Source organism: Onthophagus taurus, chromosome 11 (assembly GCF_036711975.1).
Source record: "Onthophagus taurus isolate NC chromosome 11, IU_Otau_3.0, whole genome shotgun sequence".
Lineage (NCBI taxonomy): Eukaryota > Metazoa > Arthropoda > Insecta > Coleoptera > Scarabaeidae > Onthophagus > Onthophagus taurus.
This window is the reverse complement of record NC_091976.1, coordinates 14,421,014-14,443,223: the sequence shown is the minus strand read 5'-3', so window position 1 is coordinate 14,443,223 and position 22,210 is coordinate 14,421,014. Positions and strand designations below refer to the sequence as shown.

Below are 22,210 nucleotides of genomic sequence, written 5' to 3'. Positions count from 1 at the left end.
AAATATTTAACGTTTTTATTATAAAACTATATATCGATTTAAATTTTAAATCAATGTAAATTGTGATCACAGCAAACAAGGTGCATTTTCTTTTTGATAATCAGACGGATAAGTTTCGAAAAACTGAGCATCTTCATTTTTTTTGTATATCTTTGGATCAATATCCTTAATACCAGAATCAAGTAAAACAATTAATATAGTTAAATAATATGATTTTTGGGGCCTTAGGCACTCTCCTTAGGAAAAATAACTAAGCTAATTTTGTCAAAATAACTTACAAATCAATTATAAAAACTTAAATAATACATTTATGTGTACTTCTTCTTAAATCTAAAAAAATCTTGTACTTTAAAGTGAAGAGAAAAAAATTTAGATCTAAATTGTACACGGACTAGAACTCAAAAAATTAATTAAAGTGATACTCCTCCATAATAACTAATTACAATACTCGATAATAGGCACATTATTCGAATTAAATCCAAATAAATAAATAAATAACCTACTCACAAGCTAATTTTCCATCAAAACTACTCAACGCAATTGCGAACGCTTGAAGTGCACACAATGGATATCGATAATCCATTGTAAACACATCCTCAGCAACCCTTCCAAATTGCATAACAATATAATCCGGATCACTATCATGAACAATTTGAAAATTTTTAACGGACGCCTGCGTCACTCGCCCATGGAAATTTAACACGTACGATTGTGTGTCATCGTTCCAAACGGGTGTTTTATTATGTAACTCGATTAAATTATCCACGTTTTTCGCTTTCCAACATTCGATCAATCCCTCGCTATCGTCTTGCGGATGAATCGTAACTCGCTGATGGTCCACAGTCATTCCTGGGAGTAAAACCGTCATTTTTCGAGGTCCTTTAAAACCTAAGACGTTTGTATCATAAATTACGGCGGCCAGTTCTTGACGCGGAATTGTATCGTTGGTGTGACCCTTCTTTGGTGACCGACCATTGTCGAATATTGTAAATTGTGTTCCCAATAGATTTGAACGAAGTTTTCCTATAAACAGAAAATGAATAAAAATTAATTGCGGGTTAATTTAAATATAAAAATATAACAAATTTTGAATTTCTTTAATGATAATACTATAAAAAAATTATATGTTCAAATTAAATTGCCTGAAAGATGAAAAGAATGAACACAATAACGTACAGTATCAAACATTATCTGCATATTACAAATTGAGAAATAGCGAGTATAATCATCTGTAAGAATCATAATATGTCATTACAAAATCGTTGTTTTCTAGGAAACGACCACGGCAAACGGACATGGATAATCATATGGTTGTGGATTTGTTGTCAAAAGGAAAGCACAACGAGAGCCGAGTTTAAAACCTATCAGTGACAGGATATACTATATTCGAATCATATTACGCTTGCGAAATCTTCTCGATACATGCACCCACTGAGAAGAAGACCGAGATACAAAAAGTTCATAGAACTGCTAACAAAGAAATTGGATAAAGTCGAGGCTAATGATATCAAAGTGATAATCGGAGATCTCAATATATTCCCCATATTTGGCTGACATAGCCTGCACCAGGAAATGAATAAAAATGGAGATAACTTAGTACAGTTTGTTGCAAGTAACAATCTACGTGCAGAACTCATTCCCCCACAAAAGCATCCACAAAGGAACGTGGGTTGCTCCAGCTGGAAGAAACATTAATCAAACTAAAACCAGATCAAATTCTAGTATCACAGACGTAAGAAGTTACAGAAGAGCTACTTCGAACTCTGACCACTACCTTGTCAAAATCAAATTGAGAAAGAATTAATGAAACTAAAAAGAAAGCAGCTGACAAAATTAAGAAGTACAACACACAAAAATTGCGGGAAGATATGGAAGCCCAAATTAACTATAAGACTAGAGTGAGGGAATAACTGCGAAACCTGGAAGTTGAGGAGGACGAAAAGTAGATTTTTGCTGGATAACCATTAACACGATGCTGCAAAAGACTGCCGAAGAAGTAGTTGAAACTCTAGAAGGGGTAAAGAAGAATGACTGGTATGACGAGGAATGCAGGGAAACTATTGAATAATACAACGACCGACCAGAAGTCAAAGACAGTAAAAGCGTAATTTCACGACAAGAAACATCTATAGTATAGTAGTAATATAAATAATATATATTATAATAAAACTATAACGAATAAAAACTTACTATAAAGAAAACTAGGAACATATATCACCCTAGGAAAGTCATGTGTAGGAGCGCGGTAGGTGATATTGGAAAATACGGATTAGGTGCTAGATAGATGCGAGCAGTATTTTAAGAAGCTCATTAATAAACTACGCCAATCTATAGAAACAACAGTAGAAAAAATTCAAACGGTACAAACCCAAATAAGTGAGCCGTGTTTGAAGGAGCTCATAGTGGTCGTACATCAGCTTATACTAAAAATCTGGGAGGACTGAAAAGATGCCTACAACTTCGGTCCCTTAGGGCCGGTTGTACAATATACCGATAAACTTCCCGACAGCGCTATCTGGCAGATAAGTTAGTTTGTGCTGTATTACAATGCACGGATATTTTTGTCGGTGAGATTATCGGCAGGATAACTTATCGCGTACTCAGCGGTGCCGATAAGACACTTATCCGCCAGATATTTATGGTTACCAAAGTTTTTATATAAAAACTTTATATGGTTACTGCATAGGTTAACCTATAACATTAAAGTTAATATATGTACGATGACAGTTGTCTGTCGTGAAAATTTTTTTAAAATAATTATTCAAAAACATAATTCAAACTTCAAAGAAAGACGTTAGCGTTACCATTCTACGGCATAAATCACTAGATATGGGGAAAAACTACCAACCGACTCTTATTTCGCCGATAGCAATCCTACCGATAAAAACAGTTTGTACAACAGCGAATATCCTTATCCTCCTGATAAGTTTATCGGCCGGATAGATATCAGGTAGATTTATCGGTATATTGTACAACCGGCCCTTAACTTTGGTTCCACCTTGGTAAGCCGAGTAGTAAAGGTCAAGGAGTTGCTTTGGAAATGGATATTTTGGTTCTTGGCGAGTAGTGACTACATATAATATTTCTACATCTCTTCCTATGGCTCAAGAGCTTTCCAAGCAAAAACTTACAATTACAGGAACATTGCGTGTGAATAAACATTAAGTTCTCAATGAAATTTTGTCACATGTATCACGCCCAGAATATTCTAGTTTATTTGGTTTTACAGGTCAACTTATATTAGTATCCTATGTGCCAAAAATTACGAAGGCTATTCTTTTACTGTCGACTCAGTTTCACAGTATCGATAAAGTAGGTAATATGCAAAATAAACTAGAAATAAATATCCATTATAATCAAACAACGGGTGCTGTTGATATTGGGGATCAAAAGACCAGAGAGTACAGTTATGTTTAATCAACAAAAAAGTGTCCGCATTTTAGAATTTTTATGGAAATGATCGATATGGCAGCTCTAAATGATACATCATATACAGGGTTGGTTCAGATTTTAATCGAGAAACTTTACTAGGGCTTGGTACTTGCCAAAATAACACAAGTTTTTTTTTGTAAACATAGGGTCGCAACTCTTTTGTGTTCGAGCTATGAGTGATCAAAGTTGATCCAAAAATTTACATTTTATTTTGGCTAAAAGTAAACCGTAGAATTTGTACTTTTGTTTGTATTTACTACTGGTGTTAACACCTTATTTTCATGCATACCGCATACCTTAACCTTCTCTAACGCACTCTAAGGAGATTAAATTCACAGCCATTTTGAATTTTTTATAAGAAAAAAAATTTCTTTTTCCGTAAAGATAATATAGTAGACGCCACGAGAGCTGGCAGTAAATCATCATTTTCCGCTCTTACAAATGCCATACGTAGTTCACAAACCGCTAGAGAGTAATGTGTGTTAGAAAGAGATAGCATTAGTTTAATATGTCTCCTGTACAATTCAAATGGCCATGTCGAAAAAGTACGTCTGTTCTTCTAAGGGATGTAACTCTACAATTATAACCTCAAATCGAAACGTCTTGTGAGTGTTGTCATGAATCTGTCAGTGTTTTCACAAGCCGGAAATGTTTTCTATGAAAGGAAAATCATTAAATATTTTTGACAATGTTTGACGTATAACCTCCATTACTAACATAACCTACATTTAAATGTATGAGGTGAAACAATCTAAGTCGTACGTCCATATCTTGATTCATACCATTTCTAAGCGATCTGTCACTGCCAGCTCTCGTGGTTTCTACTATAGTTTTGGCGTAAAAAAAATAAAATGTAGTGCCGTGTACCGCTATGTACCGTCATATTTACCTAAAATTATTCTAAACAGTTTTACGACTAAAAGAAGTGGTATTGGAAGATACCTGTTCAGTTACTTTTGGGAGCAGCTCTGCGCAATGCAAGATTTCTTTGTACCGCAGTGACGTCAAAACGTTGTAAATGAATTACAAGTCAAAGTATGTAGTAAGGGCGTTTTTACAAACATCAAATAATATCGCCGCAGTGGTCAACTTTTCCAGTTTCCAGTTTAGGTAATTTTTTACGATATAATGACTAGTAAGTACATAGTATAGGAATATATATTTTTTTTAATTAGAATAGTTCCATTACCACTATCCGGATATTTAATTAATAAGTTTTCGCATCTTTAATTTTGTTAAGATTGTTGTATTGTTCATGATGTTGTACTGCCCTATTGTTGTAGTCAAGGTATATTGAATATACATATACTGAGTTCATATAGTGATATTCCTTTAACTGTATTTATAGTGCAGTTCTTAATGTTCAAAAATTAACACCCCTAATTACATTTCTATTTGATTTTTATAGCACGGTTCATAATGAATCACCACAATTATTTACTTATTGTTTACTATTATTTACTTTATTTACTTCCAGTGACTTTAGAAAATATTGACTGTCAAATGAGAAATGTGATGAAAAATGAGTGCTATAAATTGTGGATTAAATCTCAATATTTTCACGTTTTCAAGGTAATAAACAGTCGCTTAAGTTGGTGTTGTAATATATAATAATACGACAACACATAATAATATGTGTTGAAAATATCAATGATTTACGGAATCGTATCATCGCATCATGTGGAGTGGAACTACCAGGACTATTTGAAAGAATACCAAATTCAATGAGGCGAAGGGTAGAATCGTACGTTGCTGCTGAAGACCGGCATTTTCAACATTTATTATGACTTATTATAAGTTATTATTGTTATTAGTACTACCATTATTATTGTTCAATTAATTTATGTGATATGTATTTCTTAATTAACATAGTTTTTCAACTAAATAGTAAATGCCATTCTTTGAATAAAATCTTAGAAGTATTTAGTTGTGCAGAATATTTTCAGGCCACACATCTCTAGAAATTTGAGAAATTTTTTGTAATAAAATTAACAATTTTAGGAGAAAATGTTAAGAAACAAAAGAGTTGCAGATTGAATCTCTCTATTTAAATCAAGTTTTTAAATGAAGAAATGTATTTTTTCACCCAATTGTAATAACATTTTAGGGTTACAAAAATTGTCAAAAGCTGTTATTTTATTAGCAACAGTTGTCCGCCACATTTCATTCTTCTCAATTCTTCCATAGTGGATTTATTAAATAAAAACGATTTTTCCCCTAACTTTAGAGGGCTGTAACTTGGAAGAGAAGGGGTTTTGAAGGGATTTTTGCTGGAAAATCACCCCTTGTAATGTTTCGCATAAATTTAGAAACACCTGTATAAAAGAAGTTCAATATGGTTTCATATAAGAGGATTACTGGTTGTTCAATCTATTATATTCCAATGATGTTGCCAGAAATACAGTCCTGAGTGGGCCCTGGCCTGTTTTAGAACATCCTTTCAGTCTCTGGAATCATTATAAACTGACAACTTCTACACAAGCATGGACGTTGCTAATATCTAGCACGAGAAAAATTCATATAATTGGAACGCTGCGCAAAAATTGTAAGGGAAACCCAAAAGAAATCATTAATAGAAAACATGAAAACATAAAAAACATGAATGGCTCGAGTAGGTCGTAGATTTGTAGTATGAATTAAAATTCCATAAGTACCTAGTTATTGCAATGATTGTGTACGTTCTCCCCCTTACTATTTGCAATGCTTTAACAATCAATTTTATTCATAAACTGTTATAGCTATATCATAAACTAAAGTATTTTAGAAACATTTCCTTTATCAACTTTGTTTAAATATTGACAAAACTGTCCTAAATAAGAAAAACCATATATACAGACTAGGGTTGTAACGAATGTTTGCATTCGCATTTATCAAGCTTTCGCATTCGTAATGCGAAAGATTTGGTGAGATATACAAGGATTCTATCAATATTTATTATTTAATTCAAATTTTATTTATATTTTCAAGTTGAATGAGCGACGCCACCGTCTGAACGATCGTGTTTAGTAGTAGAGATTAGAGAGATACCAGGACTATACAGTTCGTGCTTACCGCTAGTTTACGGATGTTGTTTTACTATTTTGAGTGTTCTCTATTGCTTCTATTCTACACGTTTGAAAATTAATTGTACGACAATTTGATCAAATTGTGATAAAGATGAGGCCAAGGTCGAGTGGTATATGGAACTATTTTAATGAAGCTGATGAAAAAGCAAAATGTAAAATAAGTGAAAACGTTTACTTAAGGAAAGGACGCACTACAACTGGATTAATTAATCATTTAAAAATGAAGCATACCGATGAATTTATTTAATACGAAAATTTTAAGAATACATTAGTACAACAACGGATACGTTAAAAAACATATAACTCTATCGAAAACGCTTCAGTTAAGACAATTTTGGAATTAGTCTGAATGAGTCTGGTTGCATAGATGATTGTTAGTCAAAATATGCCCTTAAATTTTGTGGAAGATATCTTTTTACTGCAGGTAACGTCACCCAAACATAAATTAAGATTTTTTACAGATTTTGAATGATGAATTATATGGTAAAATGGTGCTTAAGTGAAACAATTGCTTAACGAATTTGAAAATTCACCAACTTCAATTATGCATCAAATCAGGTTTATTCGAAAATGAAGATGCCGTAAAAAAATTGCAACCCATTTTAATCATTCCACACTGGCGAAAGACGAACTACATAAAATTCAAACCGAAAGACTTGGCCAATCTTTACTATCATTTATTGAAGACTGTCCAACAAGGTATGTATTAGTACCTATGTAATTATTTGTGGGTTTTTTAAATCATTAAACGATTTTTATTGGATATTACTTAGGATATAAAAGCCGTGTAAGTGAGTAATCTATTTTTGTCAGGTGGAACAGTACGCACTATATTATGGCACGTTTCTTGAAAATAAAAGATTCTATTACTCTTTATTTAAGTACTAACAATAGAATATCAGTATTGGTATCTTCTGAAAACTGGGAATTTAAGGAAAAATGACGTGTGAACGTATTAAAAACCAGAAGAACTAACTAAAGAATCCCAATTCCAACATTTCATCCGTCATCCCTCTAATACACGTAATTAAATCATCACTACAAGAGGAAGAACAAAGACACGAAGTTACTCAAATCAAGGAAATCGTCAGAAAGTTAATTTCAGAAGTAAACTTAAAAGTTGCGCATATAGCAAATAATAACTTATTCTCAATTTTTTTATGAAAAAGTTCAGGAACAAAACGAAACCGAAATTATTACTATTTTAACCAATTCCTATGACTTACGTTAATCAGAATTTAGTAATGAGAATGAAGCGCCTCTCAAAAAAATTAAAAATGACGATTAATCAACTGCCACTTCACAATCAGATCAATCCCATATGAAGAATGTTTTGAAAAATTTATTGGGCTCAAGTATTGAGAAAGACGATGAAGAGGAAATGATTATGAATGACACACGTCCCAATGCTACAAAGATGAAGTCTCTTTTAGTCGACTATAATAAGCAGAAAAAACTATAGTTTTCAAAAAATCTCTGTTTATGGTGGTACAACAATAGATTAAAATACAAAGACCTCATTCCTATAGTTCGTCAATTTTTGTCGGCTCCTCCAGGAACTGTACCTAGTGAACAGCTGTTTAGCATTGCTGGTTTAGTATATGATCCCTTAAGAAATCAACTTAACAGTTTTTTTTTATCTATTCATTACATTTTTAATTCGTTAGAAGGCGACTCTGCACCCCCAGAAAATATTTTTACTGTTTAGATCTTCAATAAGGATTTTTCCATCATTGTTATTACAACATATTTCTCTGATATCTCAAATATATCTAAATATATATTGATTGCCACTGTTTCCATGCTGTTAATTTTTGATGATGTGCTATATTAAAATTGCAACTCCTCCCGCTGAAAATTCGTGCTTGCGTTTTATATATGGAATAAAGAGACGTGAACGTATTTCACATATCCTAAATTGGGGACTCTCCACAAAGCGTGTTTTTATCATAAAGTGATTCTGTACAAATCCCCACCTTACTTGTATCAGAAAATAAGTTTCCGCAGCGATGTTCATAACATTAACGTTAGGCATAGGCATACTCTAAAGATACCCCGACATCGTTTACAATTATTTAAACGATCTTTTTCGTATTGTATGCCGAATGTTTATAACAAAATTGCGGATTCGAAAGAGCAGGAGAATATACTGGGTTTCAAGGCGAATTTTAAAACATGTCTGTACGAACAGTAGATAAATTTTTTTTTGCATCTACCTCTGTATATTCCTTCCTTTATATTCTTCTTCTTACGTTTTCGTTTTCGATTCTTCTACTACCGTCTTTTTCCGAAAATAAGACACTGTCTTACTTTCTTTTTTGGTCCAAAATACGCGCTAGGGCTTATTTTCGGGGGAGGGCAAAAATAAAAGTATATTTATATATTTTTATTTAATATTTATTTTACACAGAATACAGAAATTTAAATTTATCAATTACAGTCATGTCATCTTCTTCTGGAACATCGTCATAAATAAAATTCTGAATTATATTCTGATTTTCTTCCAAATCCATTTCCTGTTGAATCATTGGTCCGAATCTCTCATGTCTTGCGATATAGCTATCGTTAAATGAATACTTCTTGTCTAAGTAGCCTGTTCGTAGTGCATTGGAAACATCATTATCAGTTATTTTGTGGCCTGCATTTGTTACTCAATTCACAACTTCTTGTAAGCCTGGTTTTACAAAATTACCTCGATGATTTCTCACCATTCTGTTTTCAATATATTTATTGATTTCCATCCACAAATGATCCTTGAATGGCTTGTTTATTGCAATGTCAAGTGTCTGGAGGTAACCAGTCATTCCTGCCGGAATCATTATTTGATCAATCTTCCTCTCAGCAAGAAAGTTTTTCATGTCTTTAGCGCGGTGTGTACCGGCTGAATCCCAAACTAGTAAACCTCTATTCTGACCCCTCAACAGTGGTGGCAGCATAAAATCAACCCACTTTCTTATAACTGCTTGGGTGCACCAGGCTTTTTCACTTTCAATGACATAAATTCCTGCAACACGTTGAATCTGGTCTTTTTTACCTTTAGTGATTAAAAATGGCGATACTTTCTTGCCATCTAGACGAATAGCCAAAATACAGGTAACACGTGCACTATCGTAACCGGTAGAAGGAACGTAAATTGACGAAGAAGCCTTGTGGTGAATTGTCGTTTGAGCTCCTTGGCCTAGGAATATCGCGGTCTCATCCATAGCAATCATGTTGGAGAGTTGGTATTTCGGAAAATCGATGCCATCAACAAAAAGCTTAAACGCAAGTGCACGCTTAACAACTTCATTGTCTTCCAGCTTAAACAATGTTGTTGATCTCCTTAGAGACAGTTCATATCGTTTAAGGAAGTTGTCCAACCAGTGTGACGATGCTTTAAATTCTTCTGTGGATATATCAAATTCAATTGCTGTTTCAAGGGAAAATTTTTGAATATCAGCCCTGCGCACAACCAAAGCCATTGCTGTCCTGCCTGCAATCCATTCCCAGATGCAATCTTCCAACTTAGAAAATAACGACTGCCGACCTGATCCAACTCTGCGCTTTTTCTCATTTCCTTGGTCCACCAGTTGACACAGGTAATCGTAGTCTGCACGCCATTTACGAACCATACGGAGATCCAGCATCTTCTCTTTACAGAATGCTACAAGATTTACACCCCTGGAGTCTTCCACGATTCCCGTTTTGTACTCGACGGAATAGCTCTTTCGTTTTGTACTCATTTTAACTGGGGTTAAAAATTTTTCACTTTATTTTTAAATAAAATTACGTATGAGGAAATAATCAGACTTACAAGACTGAAATTATTTACGTTGAACGCCGTATACCCTCTGTTTCGTAGTGTGAACAGCGTGGACCTTCGATGGTGCGTACAAGTGCATTGTGCCTCTCTGTCAGGATTTTTACTTATACCGCTGTATACCCTGTATACCGCTCGGGGAAATCCCTTATTTTGTACTTTAAAGCACATACAATATATCGTGTGTTTTAGAAGAAAAATTGTACAATTGGTTTCTTAAAGAAAGAGAAAAGAATTCACGAAAGGAAAGCTAAACATATTATTACTTATACTTAATAAATCAACAGCATTTTTTAACGAATTCTTTTTGTCACATTATTTTAACTAGGGCTTACTTTCGGAGGATGTCTTATTTTCGGAAAAAGACGGTACTTAAGTTTATTATGCAATTATTAACATTATAACTTATTAATTACTTTCAATTATACTTAAATAATCTTCATATTCGTTGTTATTATCACTAACACTTTCCATAATTTCTCTTGTAAAACTCTTTCCTTTTTTTTTCTTTTCCTTTTCTTCTTTAGGCAATAAGGAATAATAATAATTATGATACATTTTTGGTAGGGCGTTCGTTTTACATAATTCTAGTAGCCCTTTCAACTTTTTACAATCAATAGCAAGTGAAGATGAATACAATAAAGGAAGATTTTTTTGATAGTCCATATTGCTAGTTTTAATATTCCTACGCTTACATACTTTTAACTGTATACTCTTAAATTCTTCATTATATCCATACTTAAATTTTATTTCGTTAGGTAAAAATGAAGCTCTTTTATTTGATTTATTTTTAATTTTTTTCCTTCTGTCTTTTTTCCAATTCTCCAACTTTACTTTTTCTTTAAAACTAAAAAAATCATTCTGGGACATTTCCTTTACAATATACGGCCGTCCACTAACTTTTGCCATACGAATTAACATAACCCACTGGTCTGGAGTATAAATAGCAGGTTGATGTTTTTTTGCGTGCTCAATAACAGAGTGCATGCTATCTCCTTCATTCTGCGTATGTCTTAGTTCAAGAAAACGATGGATTATTTCCAGATTGAGAGACATAGAGGCATAACAAAACATTGAAAAAATAAAACGATTTCGGTTTTGACCTCCGCAGTTATCGGAATACAGAATAACTTTCGTCACTCCTTTATCTTTTTGCGTTTTTAAGAAATGTAGAATCGCACTACTTATTTCGTTGGGTCCCCTCTTCGCAATTATTTCATTCCAAACGTAGCAGTATCCTTCATTATTTCCCACGTCATAAATCGTAAAATTGTACGTAGCTAGTTTACTTTTGTAATAAAATTGGCTCACTGCAGATTGAGGTGTCGCTAAAACTTTTTGTAAGTGAAAACAAGAAGCACATACGGATTTATCATTTTTTGCTGCTTCTTTATCCAAATCTTTTAAGGATCTAGCGGCTTCCTTATCAACTTTGTGTTTCTCATATTTTTCTTGCATTTTTGATTTATCTTCTGGAGTCGCTGCTGCATAGACTGCACAAATGTTGCATTGATCCTTTTTAGGTTTAAAAAATCCGATATTATATTGTGTATTAAAGATATCTCTGTATTGTCTAAGAGTAGTAGTCTGCGTAAAATTATTCCGTTGCATATATTCCAAGTACAGTCTATGCATTATTGATATGTTAAGCCCTTCCTCCAAGTACATTTTTGTAGAAGTTTTTCTGGTGTAATGAGAAGGAATTACGGGAAAAAGTTCAATATGTTGTTTAATACTGTTGATTATCTCATTGTTAATTTTATTCACTCTTGTATTATGTTTTCCTCGTTTATCTTCTTCTACAAATCCTGTTTTTAAAATTTTATCTAAAGCTGTTATAACCCATTGTTCTGATATTCCAAAAGTATTAAGGAACATAGTTTTGCAAACTAGAATTTCATTATTTTTAAGAATAATATTGTATTTTCGAGAAAAATTTCGCCTTGATTCCCCCTTTTTTTTAATCTGTTTTTTGTCTATGGCTTTAACACACCTGGCTATATAATCCCACTGTCTCGTATGGTCACCTATTTTCCAAAATTCTTCAAACACTTCTTTTCTTCTTTGTTCACTTATTTTTTCGCGACATTTATTCCTGCAGCCCTCTTTACATGGATTCTTCATTTCCTTTGCTGGAATAACGTTACCTTTACGATTTTTGTGCTTTAGCCCCAAGTTCCGCTCTCTTTTAGCTTGTACATCGATCCATTGCATTCTGTTTTTCGCACGCTTTCTGGCTATTTTTTCTTTATAACTTGCTTTACGCTTTCTACAACGTTGTTTCTCCTCCCTTACAGATTCGACTTCGAGTCTGATGGGTCTTTAGGGACATAATTACTGTCAAGGTCCGAATTACCTGATAGTTTCTCCGTAACATGAACAGAGATGTCGAAACCTATCTCAGACAATGGACCTAACCAAGACACTTTAACGTAAAAGTAAAAGCAAAAAGAAATAATACACACCTGAAAATTTACTTGTTGATTCCACAGGTACAAACCGGTCACTTAACTCCTCTGACATTTTATATGTCATATAAACCTATGTGGCTATTTATTATGACTCATTAGTCATTATGAGTAACTGTTTTAACTTTAATTCAGATCAGTTTTGCGTTTTAAAATGATGTAAAACAAATAAATAAATTTTGTTCGGCGAAAACCATAGTAACTCAACTTAATATAGTTTTCGCTGGGCTGGACCTGGACCATAGGAGTTAACGGTTGTGAAGTTAGCCATAGATTCTAGCCATAGATTTTAAAATCGAAAAATGACCGATTTCTGCAACTCGAAACGCAAATTAAAATTCATATTTGAGATTAGCACTCTTAGAATAACCCGTATACAAAAATTTACGGGGGGGTGTTTTCATTTAAGGGAGTAAAAAAATCCCAAAGTTGTGAACTTCGCGTGCGCGCGAATACTGTTCGACCAAAATCGAAAAATCACCAATTTCTGCAACTCGAAACGCAAATTAAAATTAATATTTGAGTTTAGCGGTCTTAGAATAACCCGTATACAAAAATTTACGGGGGGGTGTTTTCATTTAAGGGAGTAAAAAAGTCCCAAAGTTGTGTACATCGCTTGCGCGCGTATACTGTTCGACCAAAATCGAAAAATGACTAATTTCTGCAACTCGAAACGCAAATTAAAATTCATATTTAAGTTTAGCGGTCTTAGAATAACCCGTTTACAAAAATTTACGGGGGGGTGTTTTCATTTAAGGGAGTAAAAAAATCCCAAAGTTGTGAACATCGCGTGCGCGCGTATACGTTTCGACCAAAATCGAAAAATCACCAATTTCTGCAACTCGAAACGCAAATTAAAATTAATATTTGAGTTTAGCGGTCTTAGAATAACCCGTATACAAAAATTTACGGGGGGGTGTTTTCATTTAAGGGAGTAAAAGAATCCCAAAGTTGTGAACATCGCTTGCGCGCATATACTGTTCGACCAAAATCGAAAAATCACTCATTTCTGCAACTCGAAACGCAAATTAAAGTTCATATTTGAGTTTAGCGGTCTTAGAGTAACCCGTATACAAATATTTCCGGGGGGGTGTTTTCATTTAAGGGAGTAAAAAAATCACAAAGTTCTGAACATCGCGTGCGCGCTTGGAAATTCAGAGTTTTTGATTATTAGATTGAAAATATGTAAGAACAGATGTGAGAGTGTAGGGGCGCAATCGTTGACTAAAAATGTAGGAATCTCATCTGGGCCAATTGTAGCCTTTGTCTTGAATTTTTTGAAAGATTCAACCATTTCGTCGTAACTGACTTCGGAGATACCAAAGGTGACAGAATTAGTATCATAAACAGCGTGATCGTTACCAGTAGGTTACCAAATGATGCAGGACAGTACATAGCCTCAAAATGATCGACAAATAAGTTAACTACTGTTGGCAAATCGGACACACTTAAGAGAGCCTGGAGATCTTATATTGTTTCTGCTTATATTAGCAAAACGCCAAACGTTTTTTGGTTCTTTTCTTATGTCCCTCAGAGATTTAACATAAACTTGTGCGATGATATCTGCAATGAGTTTTTCTATACAATTTATGGTGGTGTTTTTTTAATCTAAGCATTCTTATTAGGTTAATTGAATGCCATACAGGATATTTCGAGCTTGCATGCTTGCCCTCAGATTTAAGTACGTGAGCGTCCAGGTCGTTGTATAATGCTTCATAAAAAACATTACAGTATTGTTCAACCGATGATAACGTAAATAGATGAGTCCAGTCGATGTTAAGCAGTACCTCGTACATGTCAGGCAGATAAGATAACATCTCGAGCTATCAAATGTGTAGGCACCGTTACCGAAATAGTAAGTAGTAATGCCGATTGGTAATTATCTTCTCGTACCAATGTAAAGTCTCACTGTTTAATTTGAAACTCAAGTTTGAGGAAGCAAATATCAAATCAAGAGTTCTATCAATGATATTCATTACATTATTTAATTGCAGAAAGTCATTATTACTTCAATATTAAAATCACCCATGACTATGGTATCCAAAGACATATCCAACATTGATTCAATGTAATCGAAGGTGTAACAGGTGGGAAATAGCAGACAACAATGTTAAAGGCCGATTTCGTCTTTTTAAAGTCAATCCGTACAGCTTTCAAGTCAATTGATTCAATAGGACAGGAGGCAATCATGATATTCGAAGTAGCAACTCCGGAATTAACAGCCAGTAACATCTCTCCACCCTTATGGAAAGATCGATCACATCTAAAAACGTCATACCTGTCTGGAAAGATCTCGTAGTCTAGGACGCTCTTCTTGACCCAAGTTTCACTGAGAGCAATAATATCAAAGTCTGATGCATCGACCGAAGTAAAAAATTTGTTTTGATAGTATATGTTGTACTCTTTCCGTTGGGAAGTTACTAGTTTTTCTTAACAATTCTCGGACATCCATTAATGAACTGTATTCTTAAATAATTTTCACCGTATTCAAAATCCGCATCTAACAAGGGAAATGAACAATCAAAGAAAATGTTGCGTAAACTTGTGGGGGGGCTCATTGGAAATAATTTAATTGGTCCTTATTTTTTGCCGGATGGTTTAACTAGCGCAGCATACAATGAATTTTTACATAACAATTTAATAGGCCTGCTTGACCATGTACCTTTAGAAAACAGATGTAATGTGGCTTTCCAGATGAATGCCTTGCACACTATTCCCAAAATGTTGAAAATTCATTAAATGAAATGTTTCCTAATGGTTGGATTGGGAGAGGAGATCTAATTCCATAGCCTGCAAGGAGTCTTGATTTGACGCCCCTTGATTTTTATGTGTGGGGCCACATGAAAGAACATACACCTAACATACACCCTATGTTTACACAACTCTAAGGATGAATTAATAGAAAAAATCAAAAACGAAGCATATGTTTTAAAAACGTTAATTACAATTACCCCCCCATAAATTTTTGTATAGGGGTTGTTCTAAGATCGCTAAACTCAAATATGAATTTTAATTTGCGTTTCGAGTTGCAGAACTTAGTCATTTTTCGATTTTGGTCGAACAGAATACGCGCGCACGCAATGTTCACAACTTTGGGATTTTTTTACTCCCTTAAATGAAAACACCCCCCCGTAAATTTTTGTATACGGGTTATTCTAAGACCGCTAAACTCAAATATTAATTTTAATTTGCGTTTCGAGTTGCAGAAATTAGTCATTTTTCCATTTTGGTCGAACAGTATACGAGCGCAAGCGATGTACACAACTTTGGGATTTTTTTACTCCCTTAAATGAAAACACCCCCCCGTAAATTTTTGTATACGGGTTGTTCTAAGACCGCTAAACACAAATATGAATTTTAATTTGCGTTTCGAGTTGCAGAACTTACAAGGGAAGTGTCACAACTGTGTCTCACCGATTTCGATGCAATTTGGTACAGTCATAGAATGGGCCAAAATAAGGTTCGCACATTTTTTTATACGTGCGGTAAAAGCCCCTGGGGCGAGTTATAGGGGTTGAAAGTTTGGAGAAAAAGTACGTTTTCACTTATATTTTGAAAACGAAAAGTGCTATCAAAATTTGGTAAATTGTAACTGATATTCATTTTAAAAGAGCTTTCTTTTGATGTGTCACACATATAGCAGAGGGTTAAAAAGGGCGAACTACCCCTATTTTTTTGGAATTATTTAAAAACCACCCTATCGATTTTGGCGGCATTAAGTATACTTCTAGTGCGTTCAAAAATATTAGTTAAGGGTTTTTTCCCATTCGCCCTAGATCAACCCCAGCGAAGTTACGGGGGTTAACATGTAAGCACTTTTCGTAAGAATGATGTGATAAAATTGTCAGGTATTTTGAAAATACTTTAAACAAAACCGTAAATTAGTCGCACAATAAAATGTTTAGTGTAAAATAAGGCATAATACACCATATAGGGGTTTTTGGGGTTATCCACCCCCTTAAAAATTAATTCTATCCCGGGCGTTATTTGTCGATTACGGCGAAATTTGGTACTGTGTTTGTTTTATATTTGAAGTAAAAATTTTTGAAAATGGTTATAAGGGTTACAAATTAGGGGTAGTTTTTTGTTTATACCTCGAAGATGAAAACTGCCATCGTAACTGTGGTATTGTTTTTTAAAAATCTATCTATCGATGTTCCACGAGGTAAACTACCCTCATTTTCTTTAAATAATAAATATAAAACTACTAGATAAATAAGATATTTTATTTATTTATGAGTTAAAAAGCAACTGACAAAAAAAATAGTTCAATATACCAAAGAAGTTTATTCTACATTACTAATTGACGTTTTTTATGTATTATATTAATTTTCAATATTAAATTTATTTTTATTCTACGTAGTGTTGGCAAAAATGAAAGTCGTGGAAAAAATGTTTTAAACATAAGGATTTTTTACACCATGCACATGTTATGACCGCTATATCCCCACAGATATCACACGTTGGCTTCTCACTCGAAAAGCAAACTTCCACGGGATTTTCAAAATGGTCTGGTCTCTCCTCTATATAGCCACTTGCAAACCATGCGTATTTAAAAACATTTATAAACCGAGGGGAAGCCAACTGGTTATGCGTCAACGATTGCAATTTTAATATGTTATCCCTCTGATGTAAATTGACATCATACTGGTAAAGAATAATCTGATCAGAGAATCTTCTAATAAAATTTTTCCATATTCTGAAACCAAATACATCTAGGGGCTGTATTTGACCTGTTGTCCCTGCAGGTATAGATAAATGTTTAAAATTAGTACCTGATGGAGTTATTTCACTAATAACTTCAGGACAATGGCCACTCCAAGAATCTAATAATAATAATGATTTAGAACCAGTATTTGGAAAATATACATTTTGGAGCCAATTTTTCATGTGTTCTGAAGTTAACTTTCCAGATTTTGATGCCAAAACGTATATATTGTCTGCTTTAAACATTGTATTTGCTACCCTCGGTCCAAAGCTGCCAGAGGGTTCTTTTAAAACAATAAAAAGTGGAGAAAGAAGTTTCCCATCAGCAGATATTACGGGTTGAATTGTGTAACTGTGCGTTGTAGATGACACCGACTGGACCACACTTTCTACGGTTTTAACTCCTAAATCGCTTAATGTTCTTCCCGAATGGAATTCCAAGTTAAAACCGCTCTGATCCGAATTGTAGGTGTTTTCAGGTCCATATATTTGGATTTGTAGCTTTGCCTCTTTAACGAAATCTTTTGCTAAAGTTTTTACTCGATCAACATTTCCAATTTGTTTTTGGGATAGAAATTTTGTTATTTTTCGGCTTACTAACCGATTTGCTTTCTTAAAACGTTGCACCCAGCTATGAGATGCTTTGAACAGTTGAGGAGATAAATTCTTTTCATTTCTAGCTTGTATAGCCCATCTGCGTATATCAATATCATGTAGTGGCAATTTATTATCTACGGCGGCTCTCGCTTGATTAATTACAAATTCGGTAATTTCTGCTAATTTTTCTTTGTATGTCCCTCTTTCTTCAATATATTTAGACCATCTGTGCAATTGGGTCTTTGACGTTACTTTTCGGTATTTGTTTTTTACGGTTTCTAGTTTCAAATAACCTTTCTTCCCACTTGTCCAGTAATTTACCGCCTCTAATTTGTACTCGTAGTCGATGTCATCCTTCAATGGACAATGAGCATCAGTATCTTCTACAAACCTGTCAGTTGTATCCTGGTCTTCAATAATTTGCTGACCGTCATTGATGCCATTGGATGAATCGAAAATTAATACAGTTTCGTCTTCAATTTGCATATTGTAGTCTTCCATACTTTCCATTAAAATACGCTGTATATTTTCTTTTAAACTAACTTCTGCTTCATTTACAGGAGTCTGGGGAATATTCATAACAGTAAAAACTGTCATTAGCAAATTTAAAACGTTTATTGGGTTTATTGTAACCATTGCTTCTGTCAGTTGCTCTGAAACTAAAATCTACCCACTGGGCACACGTTCTTTTATACTAGAAAAAACTATTTTGAGAAATGACCTTTAGCAAGCGGCACTAAAAAAACAAATATTGTGCCAAAATTTTTTTGGTAGGTGTATTTTTGGCAACATTATGTAGAATAAAAATAAACTAATAAACTATATAAAACAAACACAGTACCAAATTTCGCCGTAATCAACAAGTAATGCCCGGGATAGAATTAATTTTTAAGGGGGTGGTTAACCCCAACCACCCCTAAATGGTGTATTATGCCTTATTTTACATTAAACATTTTATTGTGCGACTAATTTACGGTTTTGTTAAAGTATTTTCAAAATACCTGACAATTTTATCACATCATTCTTACGAAAAGTGGTTACATGTTAACCCCCGTAACTTCGCTGGGGATGATCTAGAGCGAATGGGAAAAAACCCTTAACTAATATTTTTGAACGTGCTGGAAGTATACTTAATGCCGCCAAAATCGATAGGGTGGTTTTTAAATAATTCCAAAAAAATAGGGGTAGTTCGCCCTTCTTAACCCTCTGGTATATGTGTGATACATCAAAAGAAAGCTCTTTTAAAATGAATATCAGTTACAATTTACCAAATTTTGATAGCACTTTTCATTTTTAAAATATAAGTGAAAACGTACTTTTTCTCCAAACTTTCAACCCCTATAACTCGCCCCAGGGGCTTTTACCGCACGTATAAAAAAATGTACGAACCTTATTTTGGCCCATTCTATGACTGTACCAAATTGCATCGAAATCGGTGAGACACAGTTGTGACACTTCCCTTGTTAGTCATTTTTAGATTTTGGTCGAACAGAATACGCGCGCACGCAATGTTCACAACTTTGGGATTTTTTTACTCCCTTAAATGAAAACACCCCCCCGTAAATTTTTGTATACGGGTTATTCTAAGACCGCTAAACTCAAATATTAATTTTAATTTGCGTTTCGAGTTGCAGAAATTAGTCATTTTTCGATTTTGGTCGAACAGTATACGCGCGCAAGCGATGTACACAACTTTGGGATTTTTTTACTCCCTTAAATGAAAACACCGCCCCGTAAATTTTTGTATACGGGTTGTTCTAAGACCGCTAAACACAAATATGAATTTTAATTTGCGTTTCGAGTTGCAGAAATTAGTCATTTTTCGATTTTGGTCGAACAGTATACGCGCGCACGCAATGTTCACAACTTTGGGATTTTTTTACTCCCTTAAATGAAAATACCCCCCCGTAAATTTTTGTATACGGGTTATTCTAAGAGTGCTAAACTCAAATATGAATTTTAATTTGCGTTTCGAGTTGCAAAAATCGGTCATTATTCGATTTTTAAATCTATGGCTAACTTCACAACCGTTAGGAGTTACTATATTAATAAAATATGTAGTTACTTGGCTGCGCTTTTGTTACCAAGTTACTATAATTTTTTACCAAATAGAGCTTGAAGAAACATACTGGTACCGCATATTAACTCAAAATCACCATTTTTTGACTTACGACAGTTTTCGTTGGATAGGTCGTGTTGTGGAGCTAATAAAGAAATAAATTACTAAATTACTAAAAAAAAAGTACTACCAACCAAGGTTTATTTAATCGATAGCAATCCTTCCGATAAAAACAGTTTGTACAACAGCGAATGTTTTTATCCTCTCGATAAGTTTATCGGCCAGATAGTTATCAGACAGATTTATCGATATATTACAACCGGCCCTAAGTAAAATTCATCTTTTTTGTTTTTAAATTTTGGTAAATGTTTTTCCTGTTGCACGTTTGTGTTTAAAATTTTTCAAAAAATTCGCATTCGCTTTCGTAATTACAATTTTGAATATTTTCGTATTCGCTTTCGCTATAAGTATGTTCGTAATAACTCTAATACAGAGATGGGACACAGAATCATTTGTAAGTTGATGTAAAGTAGACACAAGTATCTATTTGTAGCATCACAGGTTAAGTTGGAGGCAGACATTGGTAACTGCCATGGCAGTTATCCTATTAACAATTCCTACCAACCTATACTACACAATAAAATAGAGTTAGAAATAGAGTTGAAATAGAGGGTATTTCACCTCTACAATTCACACCTCTATTTGTAATTAAGGTATTTTTAATCATAGTTAAGCAATAAATATATATATAGCTTGTGTAAATGTAAGTGGTTACTAATGGGCTTTTGAATTTGTCAAGTCATAGATTACAATATATTTTAAAATAATAAAAGTTAAAAATTATTATGTTAACTTCAAAACTATCGTAAACTCAAAACAAAAATCAGTAATCTTACCAACAAATGATTCTGCCGTTCTTGATAAATCTGTAGGATCCGTAGAAATTAAATAATTACTGGTAGCACTCTTTTTCCGTTTTCTACCGGCAAGTAAAAAAATTTTCTTTCCATAATCCCGCTCTAAATGCAAAAAATATGTTGGATACAGCCCTCTATCCATTCCTTTTCTATCTCGTGTTATACGACATTTATACAAAACTTTTTGTGTTGCTGGTTGTAAAATAAATTTTTCAACATTTCCTTCAATATCACCTTCCAATTCTTGGACTACACTATTTTGTCGTATGAACGTTGGATTCTCATCAATGGGAATAACAGGCATGTTTCCGTTACTTGGTGTAGTTACAGGTGTTGATTCTTCATCTTCAATGTCCATTATTTCATTATCTTCAAGATTTTCAATTGGGGATTCTGAATAAAATTAAAAATAAACATTCGAAAAATTGATTAAAGCATGAATTATTATTACCATCTAAATCAAGGCTAGGTAAAACTGATATAACTTGATCCGGGTTATTGTCTTTCATTGTATATTGTAAAGGACCATCATAAGCTATAAAATATCACGAAATAAATCATAAATTCCTTTTAGATTTCTTAAAAAAAAAGTTTACCATGCATTTCTTTTCGATTCCCCTGCCTATTTTTTGCTGAAGCACTTCCATCTGAAGCCTGAATCATTCCGGCAGTTTGTCTTTTCTGTTTCATCTTCATTTCCATTATTTGTCGCTGAAACACGATTCAAAATCGATGTTGAAAAATCGAAAATTGGTGTGAAAAAATTGTATTCTTACCTGCTGCTCTAATTTTTGTGTCCTCGCATCCATTTCCGGTAACAAACGTGTCTTATTGATTAATAATATAACTAATCCTACAATTACAGACAATCAATATCAGTTTTCTGGTTGAATTATGACAAAACATTGGAATTTACTGGAGTTTTGTTTACAATTGACAGCCGAGTAACAGCGGTTGCGATCACGTGACCATCTAACCACAAAATTTAAATTTCGACCTTGAGAATTGTTTGTTGTTAAATTCTTTACAATAATTACATAAAGAAGTATGTAAATTAGAATTATTATTAAAGTGGAGATTATAAATGCCTAAATATTAACGTTAAAATATTTAATATACAATTTTTAATTAGAAAAAAATGTCAAGATAACATATTTTATCTTTTT

At 33.6% G+C, this 22,210-nt stretch overlaps 2 protein-coding genes across 2 annotated transcripts; both read right to left on the bottom strand.

The window, feature by feature from the left end:
- Positions 1–211: 211 nt before the first annotated feature.
- LOC111417665 (Tub domain-containing protein ktub) lies at positions 212–21,936 on the bottom strand. The gene is made up of 5 exons (XM_071199865.1): positions 21,821–21,936; positions 21,641–21,755; positions 21,496–21,579; positions 21,024–21,437; positions 212–1,023 (listed from the first exon to the last, which is right to left on the bottom strand). Exons 1-5 carry the CDS (start codon positions 21,851–21,853, stop codon positions 500–502), a joined length of 1,170 nt encoding a protein of 389 aa, XP_071055966.1. The 5' UTR covers positions 21,854–21,936; the 3' UTR covers positions 212–499.
- Positions 10,705–12,905, bottom strand: LOC139431767 (uncharacterized). Its single transcript, XM_071199923.1, has one exon. The coding sequence runs from the start codon at positions 12,508–12,510 to the stop codon at positions 10,705–10,707; it is 1,806 nt and encodes a 601-aa protein (XP_071056024.1). The 5' UTR covers positions 12,511–12,905.
- Positions 21,937–22,210: the final 274 nt, after the last annotated feature.

Bases quoted from the DNA above. Each gene is read 5' to 3' on its own strand.
- LOC111417665 (XM_071199865.1), bottom strand. From the start codon at position 21,853: ATGGATGCGAGGACACAAAAATTAGAGCAGCAG. The intron at 21,756-21,820 runs GTAAGAATACAA...ATCGTGTTTCAG, and splicing joins CACAAAAATTAGAGCAGCAG to CGACAAATAATGGAAATGAA. The intron at 1,024-21,023 runs GTAAGATTACTG...TTCTGTTTATAG, and splicing joins AACGGCAGAATCATTTGTTG to GAAAACTTCGTTCAAATCTA.
- LOC139431767 (XM_071199923.1), bottom strand. From the start codon at position 12,510: ATGCAATGGATCGATGTACAAGCTAAAAGAGAGCGGAACTTGGGGCTA.